The sequence below is a fragment of the Puma concolor genome, chromosome A1 (genome assembly GCF_028749965.1).
Source record: "Puma concolor isolate L17-30 chromosome A1, mPumCon1.1.hap2, whole genome shotgun sequence".
Classification (NCBI taxonomy): Eukaryota; Metazoa; Chordata; class Mammalia; order Carnivora; family Felidae; genus Puma; species Puma concolor.
Window position 1 is genome coordinate 240,623,021 of NC_141667.1, and position 25,182 is coordinate 240,648,202.

A 25,182-nucleotide genomic window follows, 5' to 3' on the forward strand; every position below is an offset into this window, starting at 1 on the left:
AGACAAGAATATACCTCTGATTTAATTAAGGAGGTATAAGTACCTGCTTATCTGTTAAGTACACACGAAAATCAGAGGTTCTGGTTCCCATTGTGTGTCATTTATACTCACGCATGCAGCTCAGTACGTGGTTCATGCCCTCATTTAATCCTGCCCCAGAGTCCTGTCTTCACTGATAATTAGTGACAGAAAAAAAACTCGTTCTTTTAGAAACTGAATTCTGATGTTAGCAGTTTTGATTCCCTCATTTGTCATTAAGCAAATTAAGTTATATGTTTAGGTGTATTCCACTCATGCTTTTGAACATCATTCTCTGATTTTAAGGATTGAGCAGCAGAAGGCATTTTCCAGCAACCCCATGTAGAAATGGGATGGTAAGAAACCAAGACTAACGGTTTTTAAATTTGTGTGCATTCTGACGACGTCCTGTCTCGGGGTCATCAGTCAGTATTGAGGGTGTGGTGGTGACGAGGCTGCCCTTTCTTCCTCCTTTGGTACCGCAGAAGAAGGGAGTCTCTTTCGTGAGTTGTCACAGAGGGTGAGGGTGGGGACAAAGACATGGCTGGGAAGGAAGAGGGAGGTGTGTGCGTGCTCATGTGTGTGGAACACGAACGAGGTAGAGTGGGAGAGGGAAAGAGAGGTCGGTCGTGGGAAGGAAGAAAATAGCGGTTGAGAAGTGGTTAGAAGTTGCATTGAGGAGTAGGAGGTGCTGTCAGATTCCCACAGAGTGGGCGGGGACCACATGTGTCTCTCCTTGAGCAGTGTCTTTGGGAGATGATTGGTGACCCGTGAGCTGAGTGTTCATGTGGCCACCAGTCGGAGGGGGAAGTTTCGTAAGCTCTGTATATTGCTTTCTTTTAGGGTTTTTGGTTTGGTTGCAGGGGCGGGGGGGGGGAGGTTCTCATCAAATAAACCATTACATGTTTAGATGTGTATTTTCTTAAGAATTGCTAAACTGTAGATTGCCTACTTTTTACTTCAGTTTTCCAGGACTGTCCAACCAACTTTTAGAAGTGTGAAGAAGTGAATACTCTATTTCATGCATAATCCTAATCTGTATTACCTTCTGGTATTTTTCTAACATGCTGGAAATCAAATAAACACATTTGCAAAAGGGTTTTAATTATAGGTCATTTGATTATTTGAAATTTGGCTGCTTTGTCTACTTTTTCAAGGTAAACAAGACTATCTGGAATTGGCGATAGCTTTTATTAACTGTCCAGAAGATAATTGCTTCTACTGTACATTATTTTCATGTTACTAAAATATTTCCTTTATTGAAACATATTTTTATATTTAATTAGATCTTTATGTTTTCTATATATCTTGATTCTTTTAAGAGAAATCATTATATTTACAAGTTTATTGGTTATTTATTTTATTGCATTAATGAAAATAGAAATTAGATATCATTAAGCATCTAAATATTTAATATTTCTTTTTCAGTTTCCAACCCTTTGTAATCAGTACTACAAATTAATCACATTTATCTGTGAGATTTTTCCTGAAAAAATACCACAGCTTCCTGAAGATCTTTTTAAAAGTCTGATGTACTCTCTAGAACTAGGCATGACATCATATCCTTTAAATGAACATCATTATCATTTATCCCTTGGGGGGAAAAAAATCTCCCAAAGTTTTAAAAACTTGTATTTTTAAATTTTCTTTGTGTTTAGTTTTATTTCATAAGAAAGCTGTCGTCTAACAGCCCTAATTGTGTGTTTCTCTTATTAGTTCACCTCATCTTGTCCTCCGTTCACAGATCAATCCCAAAGGCTTTTGGTGCCTGGTCCGAAAGTCACTCTTTCATTAAGAGCCCCAATTAGTAATGTCGTCGAATGTTGTTGAGTCTCTGATCTCAGCTGCCCGGTAGTAGAGAATACTAAGGCTTTTTATCAGTTGTGTGCTCATGATCAGAAACACATTAGAAATCTACAGTCCGAGACCCTCTCCGAAACACTGGAAACCTTTTGTCGTGTAGCTCGCAACCCTGTAAAGACATATTGCACACTAGGGTACTCACTTAACTGTGGTCATTCCTAGAATTTGATAATAGCCATGATTTTTTAATCTTTTATAAGTTAAATACACCTAGTCTGTTCCTTGACCTTCATGATCAGAATGAGTTCGGAAGTTTGCCAGCTTTGCCTGGAAGCTTTGACGCCATTAGCTGAGCAGTGTGCAAAAGCACAGGAAACAGATTCACCACTTTTTCTAGCAACACGGCACTTTCTAAAGGTAAGATGTTCGGCTGGCATGTCGTGAAGCCATCTGCTTTGGTACAGTTCGTACCTGCAAATCTTCATTCGAATGAGGCAACGCTTACGTCATTCAGAGGGCAGGAAAGAATTACTTTCTGTTCATTGTGCTTTTCTGGAGATCAGTTCCCTGGACACCTTATTCTCCACTTGTGTGTTCTTGGAACCTGACGTGGCAAATGTAACAGTCTGGTCATTTATGATGGCACATGTCGCAGCAAGGAATAACCTCTGTTGTTATAAATCCTTGGGTCTTTAAAAAGCTGTTTTCTTCCATTTTCAGATTTATTTAATAAATAAGAGCAACTGCCACCCCTCTTTGTCTTTTTTGGATTAGACACAGGATGGGAGATTGTACGATCATCATGTATTTTTATTTAGAGGTTTTGTATTATGTCCTTTCAGCTGGTTTTTGATATGCTGGTTTTGCAAAAGCACAACACAGAGATGACCACTGCAGCCGGTGAAGCTTTCTACACGTTGGTGTGCTTGCATCAGGTACTGGGCACAAGTCTCTTCATTGGGTCTCTTCCCTTTTTTTTTTTTTTTTTCCAGCAAAGAGATTGTTTGTGCAGATAGTGGGCCTTTGATATTCCCAGTTCTTAGAGAATCTGTGACTCAGTGCTTCAGTTGCTTTCAGTGAGGGCGTATTTCTTCATTTCCACATTAGCTCTTCTGACAAGCTGTTTGTCAGTGAATAAGCACTTACTTTCCCTTCTCCCCTGTTCTGAATCATCCTTTGCATTGATCACTGCCCTAAAGCTTGTCCTTGTAAACAAGTGTGCTTGGAACCAAGAATTAACATGAAAGAATAGTAGAGGCACAGTTTCTGTCCTTGAGGAACTCACAGTTTTGTAAGGGAGACCAGACGAAGAAGACTGGGGACCCAGAGGATCTGCCTTGAGAAAGTGCGGAAATCAACAGTGTATTATTTCCTGTCATGGTAGGGAAAGTGTGTTGCTTCATATTATACTACGGAAAGGAGTGTATTGTTTCAATTTATTTTGTTGAGCCTTTAAAGACCCGGAAGCACGCACTCACTGTTTGGGGTTAACGTTATGGGAGGAAAGTTACGCTAGCTCACCTGTCCCTTCCCTGTTCTGGTAGAGTAGGTGCCCATCAAGTGTATGAGAAGAACCATATTAGATCATCAGCTGCCCCAGTTTCCCAACACTCCTTTCCCCAATTTTTGGTCTCCCCACCCCCTAGCACATGCACACGTCCCAGCATGACTAAGCAATTGGTTTTTGTTAAACGCTTTGCCTTTTTTTTCCCCTTAAAGTGTATAGAGTCCATTGCATTTGCTGTGAGTGGCACTCAGGGCTTGGTTTTATTTACCTGTTTAAAGAAAGATAGGATTTTGAGGCCTTTTCATACAACTTAAAGATTCCCTCCCTATACCATCTACGCTCCGAGCTGAAGGTACTCTGGGGCTTGGGTTCTTGCTGTCCTCTCTGCACATGGTGCTCATCTCAGGTCTGTGGGCTTTCTGTGTCATTTTACTTCCTTGTTGCTTGCTAGGAAGATAGATGTCTTGTCCCCATATGTATAAGCCATTGCATTCCAGATGCCTTTAAACAACAACAACAACAACATATTCACACATTGTAAAAAAGGGAGCAAGGCATTAGGTTTGGCTAGCATGAGATCTGCTGGTCTGGTCCCAGAGGGACCACCATGTCTTTTGAATAGGGAAATGATTTGGAGTTTATACTTACTCTTCTGTGAGTAGGTATGTCTCTTGGATAGGGCATTTAGGGTGGCCACCCTGGTTCCCTGCTTGTGTTGTGGGTCAGGGATTGCGTCCAGTGCCTTACTCTTCTTTTCCAAACGCAATTAATATTTCATTTCACCCTTTGGTCCGTTACGATATCCCAAGAAGCTAATGAAAAATAGCGTCAGACCAGTTTTTGTTGTTTGTTCATTTGTTTCTCAAGAGAGCTTATCTTAGAAAGCTGTTTTGGTTGAATGTTCCTTAACCCCACACTCTCTCTTCTGTATAAGGCTTTATTATAAGGGGCATTAAAAGTAGAAGCACTACATATCTCTCCCCCATCCCTTCCCCCCCCCCCCCCCCCCCCCCCCGTGCTCCTATATTTATTAGGTCCCTTTTCCTGACCTTTCTCCCAGAGCCACTGAGTCCAGTACTGGTTTGGAGGTACGTCTGCACCTTCACCTTGAGAAAGGACTGAAATATACCCCTCCCCTTGTGCCACCCCCTCCCAGACAGCTCCTGTCTGCCTTGTACGGGTCTGCTGTCCTCAGAGCTGTGTGGACAGGGTGCCTGTAGAAAGCCCTGGGAAATGCTTGAGAGTCAGGTTGCAGACTTAGACTATGCATAAAATGCAAAATAAATATGAATAATGTGGTTGAAAAATAGAGAGGAGACAACACAACAAACTTGGTAATCACATGGCTTCAGGAGCCAAGCAGCCTGGATTCTTCCTTAAAAGCAGTGTGATCTTGGGCTTCCTGGGTGGCTCAGTTGGTTATGTGTCTGAGTCTTGATTTTGGCTCAGGTCATAATCTCACAGTCATGGGATCAAGCCCCGTGTCGGGCTCTGCCCTGAGTGTGGGGCTTGTTTGGGATTCTCTCTCTCCCTCTCTGTCTCTCTGCCCCTCCCTGACATGCTTTTTTTCTCAAAGTAAATAAATAAAGATTAAAAAAAAGAAAGTGTGATCTTAGACATGTTAATTTCACTATATGTATGTACTTCCATCTGTGAATCAGGAGAATAACAGTACTTTTTGTACTGCTGTTCATAGGATTGTTATAAAAAGTGAGTTACTAATGTAAAAGACTGGAACAGTACCTGGAATAGAGTGAACTTTCAGTGAATATTAATCAGTAAAAAGAGCTATTGTGGGGCGCCTGGGTGGCTCAGTTGGTTGAGCATCCAACTTCGGCTCAGGTCATGATCTTGCGGTTCGTGAGTTCGAGCCCTGCGTCGGGCTTTGTGCTGACAGCTCGGAGCCTGGAGCCTGCTTCAGATTCTGTGTCCCCCTCTCTCTCTGCCCCACCCCTGCTTGTGCTCTGTCTCTCTCTGTCTTTCAAAAATGAATAAACAGGGGCGCCTGGGTGGCTCAGTCGGCTAAGCGTCCGACTTCAGCTCGGGTCACGATCTCACGGTCCGTGAGTTTGAGCCCCGCGTCGGGCTCTGGGCTGAATGATCAGAGCCTGGAGCCTGCTTCCGATTCTGTGTCTCCCTCTCTCTCTGCCCTTCCCCCGTTCATGTTCTGTCTCTGTCTCAAAAATAAATAAACGTTAAAAAAAAAAAATTGAACAAAAATGAATAAACATAAAAAATATTTTTTTAATTAAAAAAAAAGAGCTATTGTGATCATTTCACAGTGTATTTAGATGTGGGATGATTGTGTCGCGCACCCAAAACTAATAGAATATTATATGACAATTGTACTTTAATGCAAAAGAAGAGCCGTTGTCAGACCCTGCCTTTCAGAAATCCCACAAGGTAGTACCTGATATCATCTACTTGTGTGACATTTGAGGAAGCTAAGTGTTCTTACGTATACACTTTATCTCTTCAATAGGCTGAATATTCCGAGTTGGTTGAAACATTACTGTCAAGTCAGCAAGACCCGGTTATTTACCAGAGATTAGCAGATGCCTTCAACAAGCTCACCGCAAGCAGCACTCCTCCGACGCTGGACCGGAAGCAGAAGATGGCCTTCCTAAAGAGTTTAGAAGAGTTTATGGCAAATGTTGGTGGCCTCCTTTGTGTAAAATAAACAACAAAACTTTATGCTTAATTTAGATCCTTTCTGCAAAGTGCACTGAATTGCTAAAAGCTGACTTGAGTCTTGTCCTGTTCTTCAGTTCTTTGGCCGTTTTGGATCTCGGAGAGCCTGAAAGTTTGATATGTAATGCAGTGAAACAGGAGAGGTCACCTTTGAATCAGCTTCCACTGTTGGGTGTTAGCCACAGTCTGTCATATGTGTCTTGTAGATTTTGAATGGTGATCTAAGATTTTCAATTCCGTATATGTGCAAACAGATATGGGCACCATGAAATGCACATTCAGTGCCTTTCCCCCTTATCAAAACATTAGGTGGCTAGCCAAAGTGTAGACTTTCTGTTAAATTAAATATATTAGATGGACATATGCTCGGCATTGTTTCTCAAAATGTTGTCCATAGACCACCTGCATCATTGGAGGAGCTGGGTGAAAAGGTAGATTCTTGGGCCCAACTGTAGACCCTCAGAGTCAGAATTTCTGTTTGTTGGGCCTTGGACTCTTCATTTTAACACACTCCTCCCCTCTGCCACCCCACAAGTTTTGAATCAATGCAAAAGACAGTGGAAACTCTTCCGAGGTTTTGTGCTTTCAAACTTTTCCTCCCTTTGATGATTCGGTTTGTAATTCAGCGGGAAGAAGAAACATCAGGTGTTTGCTGGCTTCTTGTGTCACACACTCTGGCTCTTTGTTGTTTGTAACATCAGCCTGGTGTTGCAGGCTTTGTGTGATACAGACTCCAGTCACACTCTGATGCCTGAACTTGAGGGGGAAAGTGGGTGTATATTTTTGTTCCATAAAAAGAACTTTAGGAACTGTAGCCATTTCATTGCCTTAATTTTAAGAAGAAAATACAAAAAAGAGCAGATTTGTTTTAGTAAGAAATCAAGTCTTGATGCTTCAGAGTTGGTTTAGGGTGTTAGCTGCTATGAATCTGGTGCCCTTTGGATCGTGTATTTATGTTGGGTTTATGAGTGAAATGAAAGTCTCATTCGTATGTAGTCTAACTTTTTGGGTATGTTTCTCTTCAGCCACATAGCCCATGGCTAATAATCTATTTCTGAATGGCTTGCTTAAGCAATAACTATTTTAAAGGATGTGAATTACTGATTCATACAGACTATTCTACGTTGGGGCATTAGGGGCAATAATTACGCTAGAGTGGACATTCTCCTCATTTCACAGGAGCCATGTACATTTAATTTAAGAGATTAAAAACTTCCTATTTAGATCCTCTAGTTTGATTTTTCTAATCAGGACTTTTGTACTGCTGCCATGCTCCCCTTAGTTCTGTGTGCCAGCTTAAATTATGGAAATGAAAGCTAATTTATAAACTGCCGGCATATGAAGCTCTGCCCACTGCAATGTCAAAATCCCACAGCACAGTGACAGGAATCTGGCACAGGCTGGCTCTGAAACTGCTTCCAAGGGGTGGGCTTTCTCCTGCTGTGTCCTTGACACCTACAGGCTCAACTGTCCTTCGAACGTAGTCTTCATATCTGAATTGCATATAGTATATGCATCTTCACACGTGATGCTGTGCAGAACTTTGTATAACTCCGTGCTACTCACAGTTAACAAAACTGGAGCATCTAAATTACATCCAACCTGTGCATGTGATGTTAGACACGAGTGAATGCAAAGCCTAAGGCCGTAACTTTTTGAGGAACGTCACTCTTAATTCGATTATTGTTGACTAATAACTGAGGTGGAGCAAAAACATCTTAAAAGACAGCTAGGAAAAAACTAAGATCGCTCTTCATGAAATACACGTATTTTTAAGAACACTTTGAACAAGTGCATTTATTTTTAGGTTTCTTCTTTTTTTCCCTTAACTTGTGGCAATGTTCTTTCTTGGTGTTTTACGTTTCCCAGCTCCCTCATGCTTTCTTAAGAGTTATGAGCAGTGTGTATCTGTGTGTTCGATAAGAATAGTCCCTTTGCCAAAGGACACTGAAATACACAACTGACTGGGTAGGTCTGCCGTGACAAAACTATGATCAAATTATTATTATAAATAAAGATGAGTAGGAAAGAAATACCTTGGTAAATAAAAAGGTGTCCGTATTTAATAACTTCTTCCTAGACAGAAACGTATTTGCTAAATTTGCTCAGATTTTATTATAGTCCTGCAATTTCATTAGATCAGTTTCAGTTAAAGTGAGATTTACTTCAGATTGGACCAAATAATGTTTCCAGTGTCCCCTGAACGTTGAGTAGTGGCAAACTGGAGGAAAAAGCAACCACCATTTTCTAGGTAACGGGGATGCCACTTTAATTGCAACGGCTAAGACTTCTTTTCAGGGTGTTTGTGTTAACGTTTGCCTTATTGAATATTTGTTTAGCGTTTGGGTCTTTTGTTTTACTCTGTCCAGTTTCGTCTTTGGCTATGTTTATTGACGCTAGTTTTTTGGGTTTTGTTTTAATGTTCTTGGCCCAGTGGATGTAAAGAGCACTGGCTTAATTCTAGTAAATTGATTTCTACTATTAAAACTAAGTTGTTAAAAAGAGTTCTAAAAACAAAAACATTATTTGTGCCCCCCTTTTTATATGTTAAAGGGACACTGTCAAGGATATGATTTTTAGAATTTTATGTTTTATAAAGTTTCTTTTGTTCATGTATAGCATCCTTTAACTTCTCGTTTCAATTCATTCTTTATTTGACTTACTTCTTTTATTTTCCTTGCCCATTTGTTTTCCCAAAGGCACAATCTCTACAGAATCCCAGGGCACAATCACTAAGGACTTGGTCCATACACAATTTCTATCCATATAACAGCACCTGTAACTGTCTTCTTGTAGCTCTGTTAAAAGCATTGGTTTGCTTTTACAGTTCATCTGGACGGGTGACTGCCTGGGTCAAACTGCTTGGCAGTGTTTGACAGCGTCCTTCTCAACACAGTTATCTGGGTCTTTTCTGCCTTGTTGCCTCTTAATCTGTTCGAAGACAGGGGGGCATGTTAACATCACTGCATTGAGTTTTTTGTCTGGTTTAAAGTGTGACAGCTTACGTTAAAAAAAAAAAAACACTTTGCAATATTTTTCAAAGAATTTAGCCTTCATTGTAAACCGTGTTTCTAATTATATTACATTACTCTGTTCAGATATGATGGTTACTACCTTTTTCAGTTTTCACTTCAAAACCAAGCATCTCTATAATTTGCCCCCACTCGGCAATATGTAACACTCCCCTTGCTGTCTTTGATTGAACTTTCTCTTTTCCCAAGATGTCAAGTCTTTGTCTCTCTAATAGCACCATATATCCCATTTCTGTTTATATTGGTATGAATCTCTCAAGTATTGAAGGTAACTAGCTTTCAGTTTCAAGGATTTCAAGTTCGAGTGTCCTACTATTCAGTGTCAGTTGAACCCCTAAAAGACTCTTGTCTGTTACAGTTCCACTTGTTTCTGTTTGCCACTTACTGTTAGAAGCGGTTGTCATTAAACCTTACTAAGTTAGCTATGTCTGACGGATAATTAGGATATCGGTTCCTGAATAAAATATTAGCTGTTAAGGCACAAGGAACCTCAGTACTTCTTAGAGTTTTTGCTTTTGTTTTTAACCAGAGAATAAGGAACTGATTGGATGTAAGTTTTTAACCTAATTTTCTATAAATTCTTCTACAAAACAGCATAGCCGATTTGAGGATATAATAATGTTTTAAATTGTTTTAAAATGTAAATGGATATTCTCTGATTTGGTAAAATGCTACATTTAAGGATTCGTTAAAAATTGGTTCTCTAAAATTAACAAATGTCCACGTTTGGTGTATTGCTGAGCTCAAATTGATTTGAAGTGCCCTGGTTCAGGCTGAACTTTAAATATTTAGGTTTAGATGTGAGAAGTGTGAGCTATTCCTGACTGGTTCTAATGGGAACCCGGGACGTACTTCGCCAGAGGATCTGTTTGGTCCACGTGAAGCTACAGACTTCATAATGGCCGTCCGTTCTGTGTTGAGGAGGGTGGATGAAGGGATCTGTTTCTAGCCGGTAGCGCGCTCTACTTTGGAAAGACAAACTCTGTAAGACGGCTTTGGTGGTGACTGGGAGGTGCAGTTTACGCCCGAGACTCCTGAGCCGCACCCGAAACCATCTTCCTCCACCCATCCACTGGGGTTTTACTCCCTTATTCTCAGCCCTTCTCACCGGTGGAGAGATTTAGTTTTCTCCTTTTCAGTCTTAGCTACTAGGAGTTGTCAGGTATGTACTGATAGCTCATTTTCCTAGCCTGAAATGAAAAATACTGTGTCCGCACTATGGACCTGATGGGGATCTGACCTCAAGTGTGTTCTGAGCCCAGGCTTCCTGGAGTGGTGTCTTTTACCACATAAACTTCTGACACATTGCAAGTACTGGGATTGTGATTTGGTTCTCTGTACAAAGAAAGAAGCTCCATGCAGTGAGTTTGTGGTTTAATGGTCACAAAATGTTAGCACTGCTACCATTCAGCACGTGTAAAATTTTTTAAATTTATAAATAATAAATTTTAAACTTACACTAAGACTTTTCAGTTTTTTTAAGAGACCCAGGGACGAGAGTATACTGTTTAAATATTTACCTCTATTAACATTACTAATGAAGGTATAAAGTTGCATTTAATTTTTCAAAAGATGCTACAATATGATTTTAGGAAATAAATCAAGGCTATGTATTGAGCCAGTTACAAGCTGAATATCAAATTGATAAAATTTTATTTGTATTTTTTAAATCCATAAATGGGAGTTAAAAATGTGTCTTTTCACTAAATATTTTTATTACATTTTTGTTTTGACCATGTGTGATTTGTTCATGGGTATTTAGCTAGGCTATTTTATGAAGCTTATTGAAATGGTGCTAGTTCATTTACAGTCATAGGATGATTGACACTGGGGACATTACACAGTCATAAAATAATTTTAAATAAAAAACATGGGATGAGACATATCTGTATAGATAAAGATTTGCATTACCTTCTGGGAAAATACCCAAACCTTAAGAGAGTATTCAGGATTCCGAAAGAAAAGGTTTTGTTTATATTCTGTAATATTGAACATATTGATTTTTATCTCACCTGGCTTTAGAAACATTTTCAGAGTGACTAGTTAAATCACTGGACTTGGGCATATTTGTAGTAAATATTTTTAGTAGTTCGGGTCTTTCTTTTCGGCCTTTTCAGGGAAAGTGGAGAATTGCCATCCTGCTCTGTGTTAGACTTACACACTCTCACCTTTCACCCAATCTTAAATCTTGTAAACATGTGCAGTGGAAAAGTAATTTTTTTAAGAAAAGGAAATGCATTTTGAAATATATTTATTTTAAACTTGATTTTGCTTTGAATATTCATTGACTTATAATGGTATTTCTTAGGTTATGTTGAAATGTAATTCCACTCCAAGGGTAGATAAGAAAAAGCAGGTTGTTTAAGAGGTACAGTAGGTAGAGTGCATGTTGAGTATTTGTTTCCCCTCTTACATTCGAGGGGGACCTCAAGCACAGGCTGATCACCTGTCTCTTGAAGAGAGCCATAAATGATTTTAAAGGCCCCAAATATAAAAATTAGTATTTGTAAATAGTCATCTTTAATGGTTCTCTCTAAAAATAGTCATTTTATGTTGAGTGGCTTGTGAATAATGCCTTTGGTGCATTGATTAGGTTGACATTTTTGTTTGTGTTTTAAGCGTCGCATCCCAGATGGAGTCTTGTGCATTCTTTGTCATTTCAAATGGCAGTTCAGTTTGACTCTCTTTTTGTTTTTTTTTTTTTTTAAATTTTTTTTTTCAACGTTTATTTATTTTTGGGACAGAGAGAGACAGAGCATGAACGGGGGAGGGGCAGAGAGAGAGGGAGACACAGAATCGGAAACAGGCTCCAGGCTCTGAGCCATCAGCCCAGAGCCCGACGCGGGGCTCGAACTCACGGACCGCGAGATCGTGACCTGGTTGAAGTCGGACACTCAACCGACTGCGCCACCCAGGCGCCCCTTGACTCTCTTTTTGAAACTAAGTGGAAGCAAAGGCATGTTGGGTGAAACTAATGAGAAAGTCTTCTACTCAGAAGTCCCATACAGTACTAATAGCAGTGCACTGCCTTAGTTTTAGCCCATGAACCAACCTCCTTCCTGGTAAGTTATTTTTAACATCTAGCATGACAGTGAACTGAGGTAAGTCTCTGAGGATTCCTGGAGTCGAAGAATGAAAAAAACTGAAGCAAAGGACAGTTAAATAGGGGTGTGCTAATAAGTATTTTTATTTCCACGGTAGTTAGTGGTTTTAAGTTTTGATAGTGTTCATTCTGGCTTACTTTGCTGCCAGGGTTAGTCTTCTAACATCCTGAGATCTTAGGCTGCAATATTCATTTGCACCCCTTCTTATAACTGCACTGCCCTGGATAGTCCTTTCTGAGGACTCACCTGGTAAAGCCATATGAACTGGTACAGTACAGGGGAGAGGTAGAGAGCCCCTAAATCCAATTCCTAATATATCCTCTGTATCATAGGACCATAAATGTTCATTCTTCCTAAATGGAAAATTTTAAACATGGTCATTGGATATAATAATAGGTGCTCAATAGATTGCATTATATTTAAAGATTGTTTCTAAGAACACATTTTGATCCATCAATGTGTTCTAATGTAAAGTCCAATACCTGGTAGCCATTAATTACTTTTAAGTACTGTAGTATCTAAACATCAATAAAATGTGACCTAGCCACAACCACCATGTTAGTATTGGAATAGAGTTCACCATATTAGTTTTTCTTCTTTTCTATCCGAGAAAATTGATCTATTTAAGTTGGTGGTTTCAGTTTCTGTTGAATATTCACCCCGTAATTCTACAACAACAAAATCGCAACAGTGATTCCCAAAGTAGGTTTCATGAATCACTAATTTTTTTTTTAAGTTTATTTATTTTGAGAGAGTGCAAGCAGGGGGAGGGGCAGAGAGAGGAGAAGAATCCCAAGCAGGCTCCCTGCTGTCAGTGCAGAGCCCAGTGTGGGACTCGAACTCACAAAACAGATCGTGACCTTAGCCAAAATCAAGAGTTGGATGCTTAACTGACTGAGCCACCCAGGTGCCCCAATCACTAATTCTTTATAACTTAGCTGTTACTAAATAAATTGGAGAAATGAAACAAGGTTTTGTTTTGTTTTGTTTTGTTTTGTTTCCTGTGTGAAGTTAAAGCTTTACTACACTAATGCACGTCAGAAAACACTAGAAGATCTTTTAAAAATTTATTTATTTTGGAGAGAGCACCAACAAGGCAGGGGCAGAGAAAGGAAGAGAATCCCAACCAAGCAGGCTCCGTACTGTCAGTGCAGAGCAAGACTTGGGGTTTGAACTCACTAAACTGAGATTACAGCCTGAGCCGAAGTCAAGAGTCAGTCACCCAACCAACTGACCCCCCCCCCCGGGGGGGCCCCAGGAGCTCTAGAAGATCTTAATGAGATTTTCATCAGCTTATTTAATGGTTTCTTCTCAAAGCATCTTACGGGACTAGAATTCTAGGGAACATCCTTTGCAACATGCTTAGGCTAATTTGAGTAATTTGGTAATACAGTACTTGGAGAATGGAAGAAAAACACCAGAATCTGTTCTTGTAATTATAGGTAATTTCTAGTTATTTTTTAGAAAAGGAAAAACTTGAGTGTAAGTTCATCTTTTAAGAAACCTTTTCAGGGTAATCTTTGTTCCTTTTATGCACCATTTCTGAAGAGTAGTGAGATGAACAAAAATAATTTTTGAATAAACAAAGGAGTAATTCCTGAATTGAAATTGATTTGAAAGCATCTTTCAAGTCTAACTTGACAATCTTCACTTTACTTCAATACCAGTCAAATTGCTTTTGATGTTTTACATTTTTCTATGATTTTAATAACCATTAAATTACAATGAAAATGTTTCACCAGGAAAATTCTAATCTTCATGTATTAGTGAGACATGCTGTCTGGCCAGTCAGCACTCTTGGTGGAAGTATAATTATATGAACTTTCTGACATCTAGGTCATTTTAATTCTAAAAATAACATGTCATACATTACATGAAGGTAACTATTGTGTCTCACATGATATGAAAGCAATTGAAACTTTGAACGCTTAAAAAGATGTTTCAAGCCAAAACTAATTTTCTTTAGCATAAACTTTTCTGTTAATTTAGAAGCCAAGGCAGTCTTGTATATATGGAACACTACCTCTGTAAAAATATACTGCCATAAAAGTTGGTTATTAATTATTTCTTGGTTCATGTTATTATTGATTTCCTTTAGTTTTACATTTTTCTTTCCAGCTCTTTTGCTAAGTTACATCTGATTTTGAAGTATTTAGTAGATTTGTCATCAGTTCAAAACTTTCAAAGTAACAAAAACAAAACAAAACATGGGTTGTTACAGACCCGGAAACTATATTTAAAATAGAAAGCATGGTACTCACAAAGTTGTAAACCTCTTTCACGAACTACCAAATGGCATCGTTTGGCAGCTCAGCAGTTCATTTATATCCTCACCTTGTCCCAGAAAGGATTTAAAGGTATTTGGGAGAATATATAAAACTTAGCAAGATAATAAAATTAATAAAATGAAGGCAAGGAAGGTAGGAACATAATATAGATTGCCTTGGGGAATGAAAATAAATCTGACGACTTGGTAACAGCGAAGGTGAAGGGGAACATTTCCTACATTAAGTTCTTGTTATGTGGTAGGTACTGTGCTAGAGGTCTTAACATACGTTGAGTGAAAGAGTAATGGCAAGTCAGCTGACCAAATAGTATCCATCGTTTTCGTGGAGAATGTTGTTGCCTCATAATTGCGTTGTTTGCCAAATTAGTAGCTGGTCTTATTTCATCATGAAGACCTCTACCTTGCATCATCTGTTTACCGATCAGATCGTGCACTCATTTACATCTCTTCCATTTTTTGCAGCTAACCCCCAAATGAAAAATGCATATAACTAGACTTACATTAACCACATTAAGTTTGGATAGGCAAATCATAGGAGCAAAGTGCAGGGTTTGAGAGTCTTCCTGCATATAAAGCCTCAATTTAATGTCTTAATTCCTCCAAGACCGAGTAAACTAAATAGACAAAGGCCTAAATTTAATGTTTGCGAAACATACCAGTTTCAAGTGCAAATAGCTACTTGGAATACGTTTAATTGGAAGGGAATCTAATTAAAACCTTATTATTATTATTTTTTTTATTGCCACTATTCTTGGAGGTCATTTATAAGATAGAGACAACGGGACAACTCCTATCAACAGCACACCCTTACACTCTGTTAACGGCAGGACTGGAACGCCTGGAGGAAACTGCGTTCCGGGGTCTTCCGGAAGCGCCCTCGGGCCGGAGGGTGTGCGCATGCGCGGACGCGGCGCGGGCCCGCGCGGGCCGGCCTCGACCCCTGTCGCACCTGAGGGTGACTGCGCACGCGTGGCTACTGAGTGGACGAACCTGGGCGCGAAGGTGGGGTCGCTTCCGCGCTGGTCTGCGGCTTCGGAGTCGGTTGTGGTTTCTTTTTTCCGTTCGTCACCCTTTCGCCAGTGCAGTGAGGGCGGAGGGATTCAGTTAATGGTATCTGGGGACGGAGGGCGAGCTGCAGATGAGCCGAGAGGGAGCGCGGTCCCTGCGCCGCGTGACCTGGCCTCGTGGGCTGGGGCCCGTGAGGAGCGGCCCAACCTGGGCTTAGGCGGCCCGGGTGCGGAGGAGAAAACTTAACCCCCAGGCCAGGGCAGTAAGAGAACTCCGCTCCGGTCAGAAGTGGGATCGGGCCCACTACCCTGTGCTTCTTTGACCAGGACGTTCGAGCCCCCACACCTGTCTGCCGGGGCCTTAGGAGGCAGGGCCTCTCTGCCGGGCGCGGGGTGTAGAGTGGAGAGGCGAGACCTCAGCCCCCGAGGGACTGGCGGGGACACGCGACACTTGGCAGTGCACGAGGGCAGTAGCGTCTTAGTGGTAGAGTATGATCGAAGTAAAGGACCTGCCTGGGGCCGGGGACACTTCCGGGGTGGGGAGGGGATGATGTGTAAGACCGGAAGGGTGTCTTGATCGGGGTTGAGGTCACGTGGAGGTATACGTCGCAGTTCATCGCACTGTACACTTAGGGACTGTATGTGTTTCGCCCTGGGTAAATTTAACGTTTTTTGAAGTTAATTTTTTAAATAACAGGATAAATAGAATTTTAGAAAACGAGAGGAAAGGAAGCATTTTAGGCAGGGAAAACTACATATGCAAAGATAAAAAGAAAATGAAAGATTATGGCCCTTTTCTGACAGTAAATCGGATTCAGCGTAGAATCATAGGGCAATATGCAAAATATATGTAGGGAACATCTAGATTATTCTTACCTGTTCGCAGAGGGAGCCTCACAGACTACCTCAGGTTTCCCCTCTCTCCCACCGCACCCCCCAGTTAAGTGCCTGGGATGAATTCTAAGTTAATGCTCACCCCACTAGATCACACCTACTTGACTAAAATAACTTGCAGAAGGCAATACGATACTGTGTGAATTTATACAGTGGGGGAGGGAGTGGCTTGCTTTAAGTAAAACTGATATATAGCAATTGTAGAATTGTATACATTTGAAATGTAATTGGATTTGCATATTGCTCTTTAGGATTACACTAGTTATATTGAGTTAAGTACTGTTTAAAGCAATAGAAAGCAACCACAGTACACTAGGAGCCTGCTAATCCCTACTGATGCTGCACGTTAATGTGTCCGGCCCTTTGCTCGCTGTTCCCTCTGTAATCCTCACTCTTCATCTTTTCTTCTCCCTCAAGGCCAGGTTAAAATGCCACCTGCTGTTTCACTTCTGTTTTCTGCCGGTACGTGCTCTCTGTTCTGATCCTATGGCACTAAATAGTGCTTTTCTAATAGAAGGCTCACCACATTATCACAATCATTTGTGTGTTTCTCAGCCGTGGCACTGGAGGCGTTTGGGGCCAGACAGTTGCTTGTTGCGGAGGACCGTCTCGTAAATGGTATTTGCCAGCGTTCCTGGACTCTACCCACTAGATGCCCGTAGCATCCTTCCCAGTTCTGACAACCAGAAACGTCTCCAGACATGGCCGAATGTTCCCTTTCTGGGGCAGGTGGTTGCAAAATCTGTGAGAACCACGGTTCTCACGTTTGAGTCATGTGCGGCTCAGCATCCGTTCAATAATAAGATGACACAGCACTCCCCAACGCTTTTGGACATGAACATCTCTTTACATCAATTTCATAAACCCACTTAGAAAATTTGTAAACAACACTAAAGATAGGATGAAGTAGTGACTTGAGTAAAAAAATTAGTGTATTGAAACTGAAGTTCTTTTAGTCTGTAGCAATGTTTGTTACATAAGCAAATTTCAATTTTTCCCATTTAACAAGTGATACAATCTTGAACTCACTTTAATAATGTAGAAAACAGTCTATGATTGCTAAAGTTGGCAGCCCCTTCATTCTCCACATGTTCCTCCATTGATCTTATCATCATCCAACTCATACTTTATATTTCTATTGCATATAGTCTGTGCCTCACTAGAATGTAATCTCCAAGAGGACTGGGATTTTGATTTCCATCACCAAGAACAGTGCTTCATACAAGGCAGTTCCTCAATAAATGATTACCAAATGAACGGATTTGATCAGCTTTAAGATAAAATTTTATTTTGAGACAAAATTCATGCTAAGGTATGGATTGAAGTGTAATTGCCTTTTACCGCCATGAAAGTAGACAGTTCTCTTAAACTCCTTTTTGGAGTTTGTTACTTTGCACATAATGTCGCTGTTTTCTTTTTATGGTTTTCATGTTTTATTTCTTTTTATTTATTTATTTATTTTTTTTAACGTTTATTTATTTTTGAGACAGAGCATGAACGGGGTAGGGTCAGAGAGAGAGGGAGACATAGAATCTGAAACAGGCTCCAGGCTCTGAGCTGTCAGCACAGAGCCCGATGCGGGGCTCGAACTCACGGACCGCGAGATCATGACCTGAGCCAAAGTCGGCTGCTTGACCGACTGAGCCACCCAGGCGCCCCTCATGTTTTATTTCCAAATGATTAGCTAACAGATTTCAAGCTGCAGTTTGAAAGCCCTCTCCACATATGCAGCTGTGGAAAGTGCTTAGTACTAATAAATAAAAATTCAAATATTCCTGTCTGTGACAAGCATATACATATGTACATGTGCCTATATGGATGTACACACACACAATATCTGTACATACATACATTAACACGTACATACTCTTTCATTTACCTCTTCTAGTCAGTATCATGGTACAGCTTTGATCAGAAACTGGTTGTACACTTGAACTCTGCCAGGAGACGTTGGATTTTAATAGTTGCCCAATTCTTTTCCTGAATGAAAGGAACTCTTAATCCTGAAATACCAAACCAAAATGAGACCTTTTAGTAGGTTGCAGATCAGTTTGCTGTTTTCTTAGTCTTTCTCAGTTAGGCATGCACACAGACACCAATCTTTGGAATTTCCACCTGGAAATTCTCCAGCCTGAGAGCTCCTGGTATGCTTTCCTAAAAACTTATTCTTTGTGCTTTTCGCAGTAAACTAAAATTACTAATTTAAAGCCTTCATACCATTCCTCAGTGGGACTTTTGCAGACACCTCAATGTTGATTTAAGTTATTTTTATTCTAAATTAAAACCTCAAAGGTAAATAATTCATCCTGCTTTTGATTCTTCCACAACTACAGAATTTAACACATTCTCAAATTCAGTATAAACAAAACTATAAAACAACAAAATTCAAATTAACAGTACATTGCAGACATTGTTTTATTGCTGAATTAGTAGGCCATTCTTTTGAAATTACGCCTAATTTACTTCAAACTGTGTAATGCATCAGTTCTCTTACCAAGCACTTGATGCAGATGCTGTTTCTTCTACCTTGAATGCTCTTTCTCCTTTCTTTGCCAAAGGGAGAACTTATTCTTTAGATCCTAGCTTAAATATGACTTCTTCAGGGAAACCAGAGAACAGAGCCATGGCAACAATCTAATTACCTTGCTTAACAGTCAGTTGATATCCACTCTAATGACATTTTCCCCCAATATTTTTATTGTGGTAATATACACGTAACATCAAATTTACCATCTTAACCATTTTTAAGTGTACAGTTCAGTAGTGTTAATACGTTCACACTGTTGCACAACCATTGCCACCGTCCATCTCCGGAACACTTTTCATCTTGTAAAACTAAAACTATATACACATTAAACAACTTCCTATTCTTCCCACCCCTTAGCCCCTGGCAACTGCCATTCTACTTTCTGTCTTTGTGAATGTGATGACCCTGGGTACCTCATATCAGTGGAATCATAGAGTATTTGTCTTTTGGTTACTGACTGTTTTCACTTAGCATAATATCCTCAACGTTCATCCATGGTGTAGCCATGTATCAGAATTTTCTTCCTTCTGGAGTCTGAATGATATTCCTTTGTATATCCATTCGTCTGTTGATAGACATTTGGGTATCAATCAGTCTCTTAAATCTGGAGAACAAAAAGTAGAGTTATAAATTGAAGTTACAGTAATACTAGCATTTATAATTGCCCACATTTACCTTTCCTGAGATCCTGAGATCTTTTTTTTCTACATATGACTCTACACTGTCTAGTGTCCTTTCATTTTTTTTTTTAAGTCTATTATTTTGAGAAAGGGAGAGTGCAAGTGGGGGAGAGGCAGAGAGAGAGGGAGAGAGAGAGAATCCCAAACAGGCTCCACACTGACAGTGCAGAGCCTAGTACTTGGCTCAAACTTATGAACTGTGAGATCATGACCTGAGCCAAAATCAAGGGTCAGATGCTTAACTGAATCACCCAGGCATGCCTAGTGTGCTTTTATTCCGACCTGCTGGACTCACTTTACCAATTTTTGCAAGGCAGGTCTAGTGGTAACAAACTTCCAGCTTTTCTTTATCTGTGAATGTCTTAATTTCTTCCTCACTTTTGAAGGACATTTTCATCAGATATAGGGTTGCTGGTTGATTTTTTTTTTTTCTGTTCAGCATTTTGAGTGTATCAGTCTACTGCTATCTAGCCTCCAAAATTTGATGAAAAATCTACTGATGATCTTATTGGTGAGCCCTTTTATGTGACAATATGTGACAAGTCACCTCTCTTGGTGCTTTCAATGTTCTGTCTTTGGTTTTTAATAGTGATTATAATGTGTGTTGGTGTGGGTGTTTTCAGTTTATCATACTAAAGTTCATTATACCTCTTACGTGTTTATAGTTCTATCTTTCACCTAATTTGGCAAGTTTTCAGCCATTATTTCTTTAAAGAATTGCTCTGTCCCTTTCTCTTCTCTTTCTGAGACTCCCACAATGTGTATTTTGGTTCACTTGATACAATGGCCTTAGGTTCTGTTCATTCTGTCTTTTCAGCAAACTCAGTAATTCCAATTATCTTCAAGTTTGCTGATTTTCTGCCCACTGTAATCTGCTTTTGAATTCCTCTAGTGAATTTTTCATTTCAGTAATTGTAATTCCCAGCTCTGGAATTCCCTTTTGATACCTTTTTATGTTTTCTATCTCTGTTGATATTTCCATTTTGTTCATACATCATTTTCTTAGTTTTCCCCATATCTTCATTTAATTCTTTTAGCATCTTTCAGACAGTAAGTCTACCATCTGATCTTTCTCAGGGGTGGTTTCTGTTGTTTTCCTGTGAATGGGCCATATTTTCCATTTTCTTTGTATGCCTTGTAATTTTTTGGTTGAAAACTGGATATTTGAATCTAATAATGTGGGAACTCTGGAAATCAGATTCTCCCCCTTCCCAAGGATTTGCTGTTTTTGTTGTTTTGTTTATTATTTTTGTTTTTTGATTGTTGTAGGGCTGTCTGTGCTGAGTGTCAGCCTGAGGTGTAAACTTATCTCAGTTCTTTTCTGAGCCTCCATCTCTTCCTGGGCATGTACAGTGACCTAAATTCCCCTGTATATGCAGTTGCTTTGTGTAATGATCTAGTCCTTAAATGTCTGGCTCCCAAAAGGAGAAAAAGAGAAAAATAAATCAAGGAAAGAAGTGTTGGCCCTTTAAATCCCCTGAAAGTTGCTTCAGCTGGAGGTGGAAGTAATGACAACAGTGGGAGCCTTGTGGTAATGGCTGTCTGACTCTGTGTCCCCGCCTCCATGATCAGAAGCAGCAGTTAGTGATCAGAACACAGATCCCCAGTATTTGCAGGACAGAGCCCTTACTGCATACCTTGGCTCCCACAGGTTGCGTACCAACTGCTTCGGGAACTTTTGAAATTGTGTGTTCTTCGGTTTTGTATTTGTTTATTTGGTGTCAGTTAATTACAGGGCCAAACTAGTGGCCAAAGTTGCTTACCCCTTTGCTGCAAACCAGCTCTCATGGGCACATCAAAGTCATATCACGAAGCTCCCAACCGCAAACTGTAGAATGTGTGTTTTTACTTTGCACCCAATAGGGGACATCCCCACCCAGTTCCTTCCCAGTCATCTTAGCAGTAAAGACAGAGTTTCAGGTCTCTGTCTGCTTCCTTGTCCCCACATATGACAGGTTTCGTGTGGCCCTTCATGGGGCACTGTGCCTCTCATTTCTAGGGGAACTGTGAATAATATTAAACACTTGATAGCATATCCTCTCTCAGCTCTGTATATTAAGACCGAACACAAAGTAGAATCATGTGCACAGCTACCTGACACAGGAATAAGCAGTGGGGGATGGGTAGCCATTGCTGAGCTATGTGCCAAGATTAACTCAAATTAACTGGAAGTTGTCTTTTGGACGAAACTGCAAGCCTTTGAAGAGATTTTAGAGTTCTAAAATAGCTACATCAGGGCACCTGGGTCTCTCAGTAAGTTGAGCATCCAACTCTTGATTTCAGCTCGGGTCATGATCTCACAGTCATGAGATTGAGCCCCATGTCAGGCTCTGCACTGAGCTTGGAGCCTGCTTGGGATTCTCCCTCTCCCTCTCCCTCTCCTTCTCCCTCTCCCTCTCCCTCTCCCTCTCCCTCTGTCTCTCTCTCTCTCTGCCTGCCCCTTCCTGCTCACGCTTTCTCTGTGTGTCAAAATAAATGAACATTTAAAAAATATTCTTTCAAACGTTGAAACACATCAGACAGATTGGGCCAGTACAGTTGTCTAGGTGTGGAGACAGTCCCCCAGAATCCCCTAGTAGCACGCTCTTCTTCACCATTCCTCCCCGCGGATACCACTCAGACAGTGCCAACCCCCAGAACAGCCTCACCTCTTTGTGACTTTATTCTGAGGCTGTAAAATGATGGAAGTGCTGCACGGATGGCTTACTGCATTGCCGCCTGCGGTTGGTACCATGATCCCATTTCATCGAGTCCGAGATGCCATGGACTGTAAGAATACCACCACTTTAAGAAAACATGCCCACAATAAACTTCTACACCGTTATTTTAAAGTTACGTCCTGCTTTTAGAGTTGTTAGAATGAGAAAAAAAAAAATAGGTCAAGGATACTTGGACCTCTGTTAGTTTTATAACTTCCTGTGAATCTATAAATATTTCAAAATATAAAGTTTAGAAATTAGAATTGGGTCAGAAAGTAGGAATAGTCTTTTTTCAATTATTTTTTTTTAACGTTTATTTACTTTTGAGCGAAAGCGCATGCGTGCATGCACAAGTGGGGGAGGGTCAGAGAGAGAGAGGGAGACACAGAATCCGAAGCAGGCCCCAGGCTCTGAGCTGCCAGCACAGAGCCCAATGCGGGGCTCGAACTCACGAATGGTGAGATCATGACCTGAGCCAAAGTCAGACGCTTAACCGACTGAGCCACCAGGTGCCCCCCTCCCCAAGTAGGAATATTCTTATATCCAGACTATCTGATTCTTTTCAAAAGGAGATTATACCAATTTAAATTATTACCTGAATTAGAGTACCAATATCCTTACATTCTCCTCAGCATTGCCATTCTTGTTTTACTTGTTTTATCGGTCTACTCTGATTTTGGCCATTTGTTTCTCACACTGGGGATATAGAAGCTAATCAAAATATTGATAAGTGGTTTAGTGCCATGATTTGTTTGATGTATATATAAACAAAGCTTTAGTCAGAAAACAAAGGTAAAACTGTACATAGATGTTCATACTACTTTATTTATAGTAACCAAAAAGTGGAAGCAATCTTAATATCCTTTTTTTTTTTTTTTTCAACGTTTATTTATTTTTGGGACAGAGAGAGACAGAGCATGAACGGGCGAGGGGCAGAGAGAGAGGGAGACACAGAATCGGAAACAGGCTCCAGGCTCTGAGCCATCAGCCCAGAGCCCGACGCGGGGCTCGAACTCACGGACCGCGAGATCGTGACCTGGCTGAAGTCGGACGCTTAACTGACTGCGCCACCCAGGCGCCCCAACAATCTTAATATCCTTTAATGAATGAATGTTTAAATAAATTTTAGAGGGGCGCCTGGGTGGCACAGTCAGTTAAGCGTCCGACTTCAGCTCAGGTCACGATCTCACCGTCCGTGAGTTTGAGCCCTGTGTCAGTCTCTGTGCCAACAGCTCAGAGCCTGGAGCCTGCTTCAGATTCTGTGTCTCCCTCTCTCTCTCTGCCCCTCCCCCAGCTCGTGCTCTGTCTGTCTGCCTCTCTCTCAAAATAAATAAATTTTAGAAGCAGCACATCAGTTTCTATTTTAAGTAAACACACACACACACACACACTCTGTTTAGGATATATTGAATCTGTTGATCAATTTGGGAACAATTGATACCTTAATAATACTGGTTCATCTAGTTCATGAGCATGGTATACCTTTCCTTTTATTTAGGTCTTTTCTAATTTCTTTCAGCAATGCTTTGGAATTTTCAGTATTGAGATCTTAAAGTCTTTTTTTTTTTTTTAATGTTTGTTTATTTTTGAGAGAGAGAGAGAGAGACACAGAGCAAGTGGGGGAGGGGCAGAGAGAGAGAGAGGAGGACACAGAATCCGAAGCAGGCTCCAGGCTCCAAGCTGTCAGCACAGAGACCGATGCGGGGCTCGAACTCTGAACTTCGAGATCATGATCTGAGTCAAAGTCCTGCACTTAACTGACTGAGCCACCCAGGTGCCCCTACCCCCACCCCTTTTTTTAATGTTCATTTTTGCAAGAGAGAGGGAGCGAAATTAAGAGGCAGACACATAACCAACCGAGCCACCCAGGTGCTTCAAGATCTTACGGCCTTTATGTTAAATATATTCAAAGCATTTTTATGCTATTTAATGGAAAATTGCTTTTAAGTTTAATTTCTATTTATTTGCTGCTAGAATACAGAAATGTAATTTATTTTTCTGTATTGACCTTGTACTCTGAAATTTCAATAAACTCATTCTAGTAGTTTTTGGTGGTGAAGTTGGTTATGCTTCCCTAAAATTTTCTAAAAATAAACTTTATAGAGGCGCCTGGGTGGCTCAGTTGGTTAAGTGTCTGACTTTGGCTCAGGTCATGATCTCATGGTTCATGAGTTCAAGCCCTGTGCTGACTGACAGCTCAGAGCCTGGAGCCTGCTTTGGATTCTGTGTCTCCTTCTCCCTCTCTCTCTCTACCCCTCCCAACCCCCCTCTCTCTCTTAAAAATAAACATTAAAACAAATTTTTTTAATAAACTTTATTTTAGAATAGTTTTAGATTCACAGAAAAATTATGAAGATAGCGTGTTGTTCCTATATACCTATACTCCGTTTCCCCTATTATTAACATCTTCTGTTAGTATGGTACATTAGTCACAATTAATGAACAATATTGCTACACTATTGTTAACCAAAGTCCATACTTTATTCAGACATCCTTGGTTTTTATGCAATACTCCTTTTCTGTTCTAGGACCTCATACTGTCTTACCGATAGTCATCGTATTTCCTTAGGCTCCTCTTAGCAGTGACAGTTTCTCATTTTCGTCTTGTTTTTGATGACCGAACAGTTTTGGCAAATACTGCTCAGATATTTTGTAGAATGTCTCTTAATTGTGGTGTGTCTGAGTTTTGGTCATGCTTACACTGGGATTATGTTTTTTGAGGGGAAGACCATGGAAATGAAGCGCTGTTTTCATCACTACATATCAAGGGTACATGCCATTGACATGAATTATCCCCACTGATGTTGACCTGGTCACATGGATGAGACCATTATTTCCTTAGGATTTTCTCTGTGAATAATCATATCTCCAAATAGGGACATTTCTTCCTTTGCAGTCTTTATGCTTGCTTTTTTTTTGTCTTTCTGTTTGTT

The 25,182-nt window shown here is 40.4% G+C and overlaps 2 protein-coding genes across 9 annotated transcripts in view; both read left to right on the plus strand.

The window, feature by feature from the left end:
* The window catches only part of XPO4 (exportin 4), a 118,056-nt gene extending 107,284 nt beyond the window's left edge, over positions 1 to 10,772 (plus strand). For all 5 annotated transcript variants that reach the window (XM_086715264.1, XM_086715258.1, XM_025923565.2 and 2 more), the window contains 4 exons: positions 1,447 to 1,577; positions 2,121 to 2,238; positions 2,664 to 2,756; positions 5,811 to 10,772. In XM_086715264.1, coding sequence (XP_086571390.1) covers positions 1,447 to 1,577; positions 2,121 to 2,238; positions 2,664 to 2,756; positions 5,811 to 6,008 — 540 coding nt within the window. In that variant the 3' untranslated portion in view covers positions 6,009 to 10,772. The remainder of the gene's footprint in view (positions 1 to 1,446; positions 1,578 to 2,120; positions 2,239 to 2,663; positions 2,757 to 5,810) is intronic.
* Positions 10,773 to 15,330: 4,558 nt separating this feature from the next.
* EEF1AKMT1 (EEF1A lysine methyltransferase 1) overlaps positions 15,331 to 25,182 on the plus strand; it is a 37,405-nt gene continuing 27,553 nt past the window's right edge. For 2 of the 4 annotated variants that reach the window (XM_086715279.1, XM_086715278.1), the window contains exon 1: positions 17,261 to 17,655. In XM_086715279.1, the coding sequence (XP_086571405.1) occupies positions 17,648 to 17,655 (8 nt within the window). In that variant the 5' untranslated portion in view covers positions 17,261 to 17,647. The other 2 variants (XM_086715275.1, XM_086715277.1) reach the window with 2 other exon arrangements.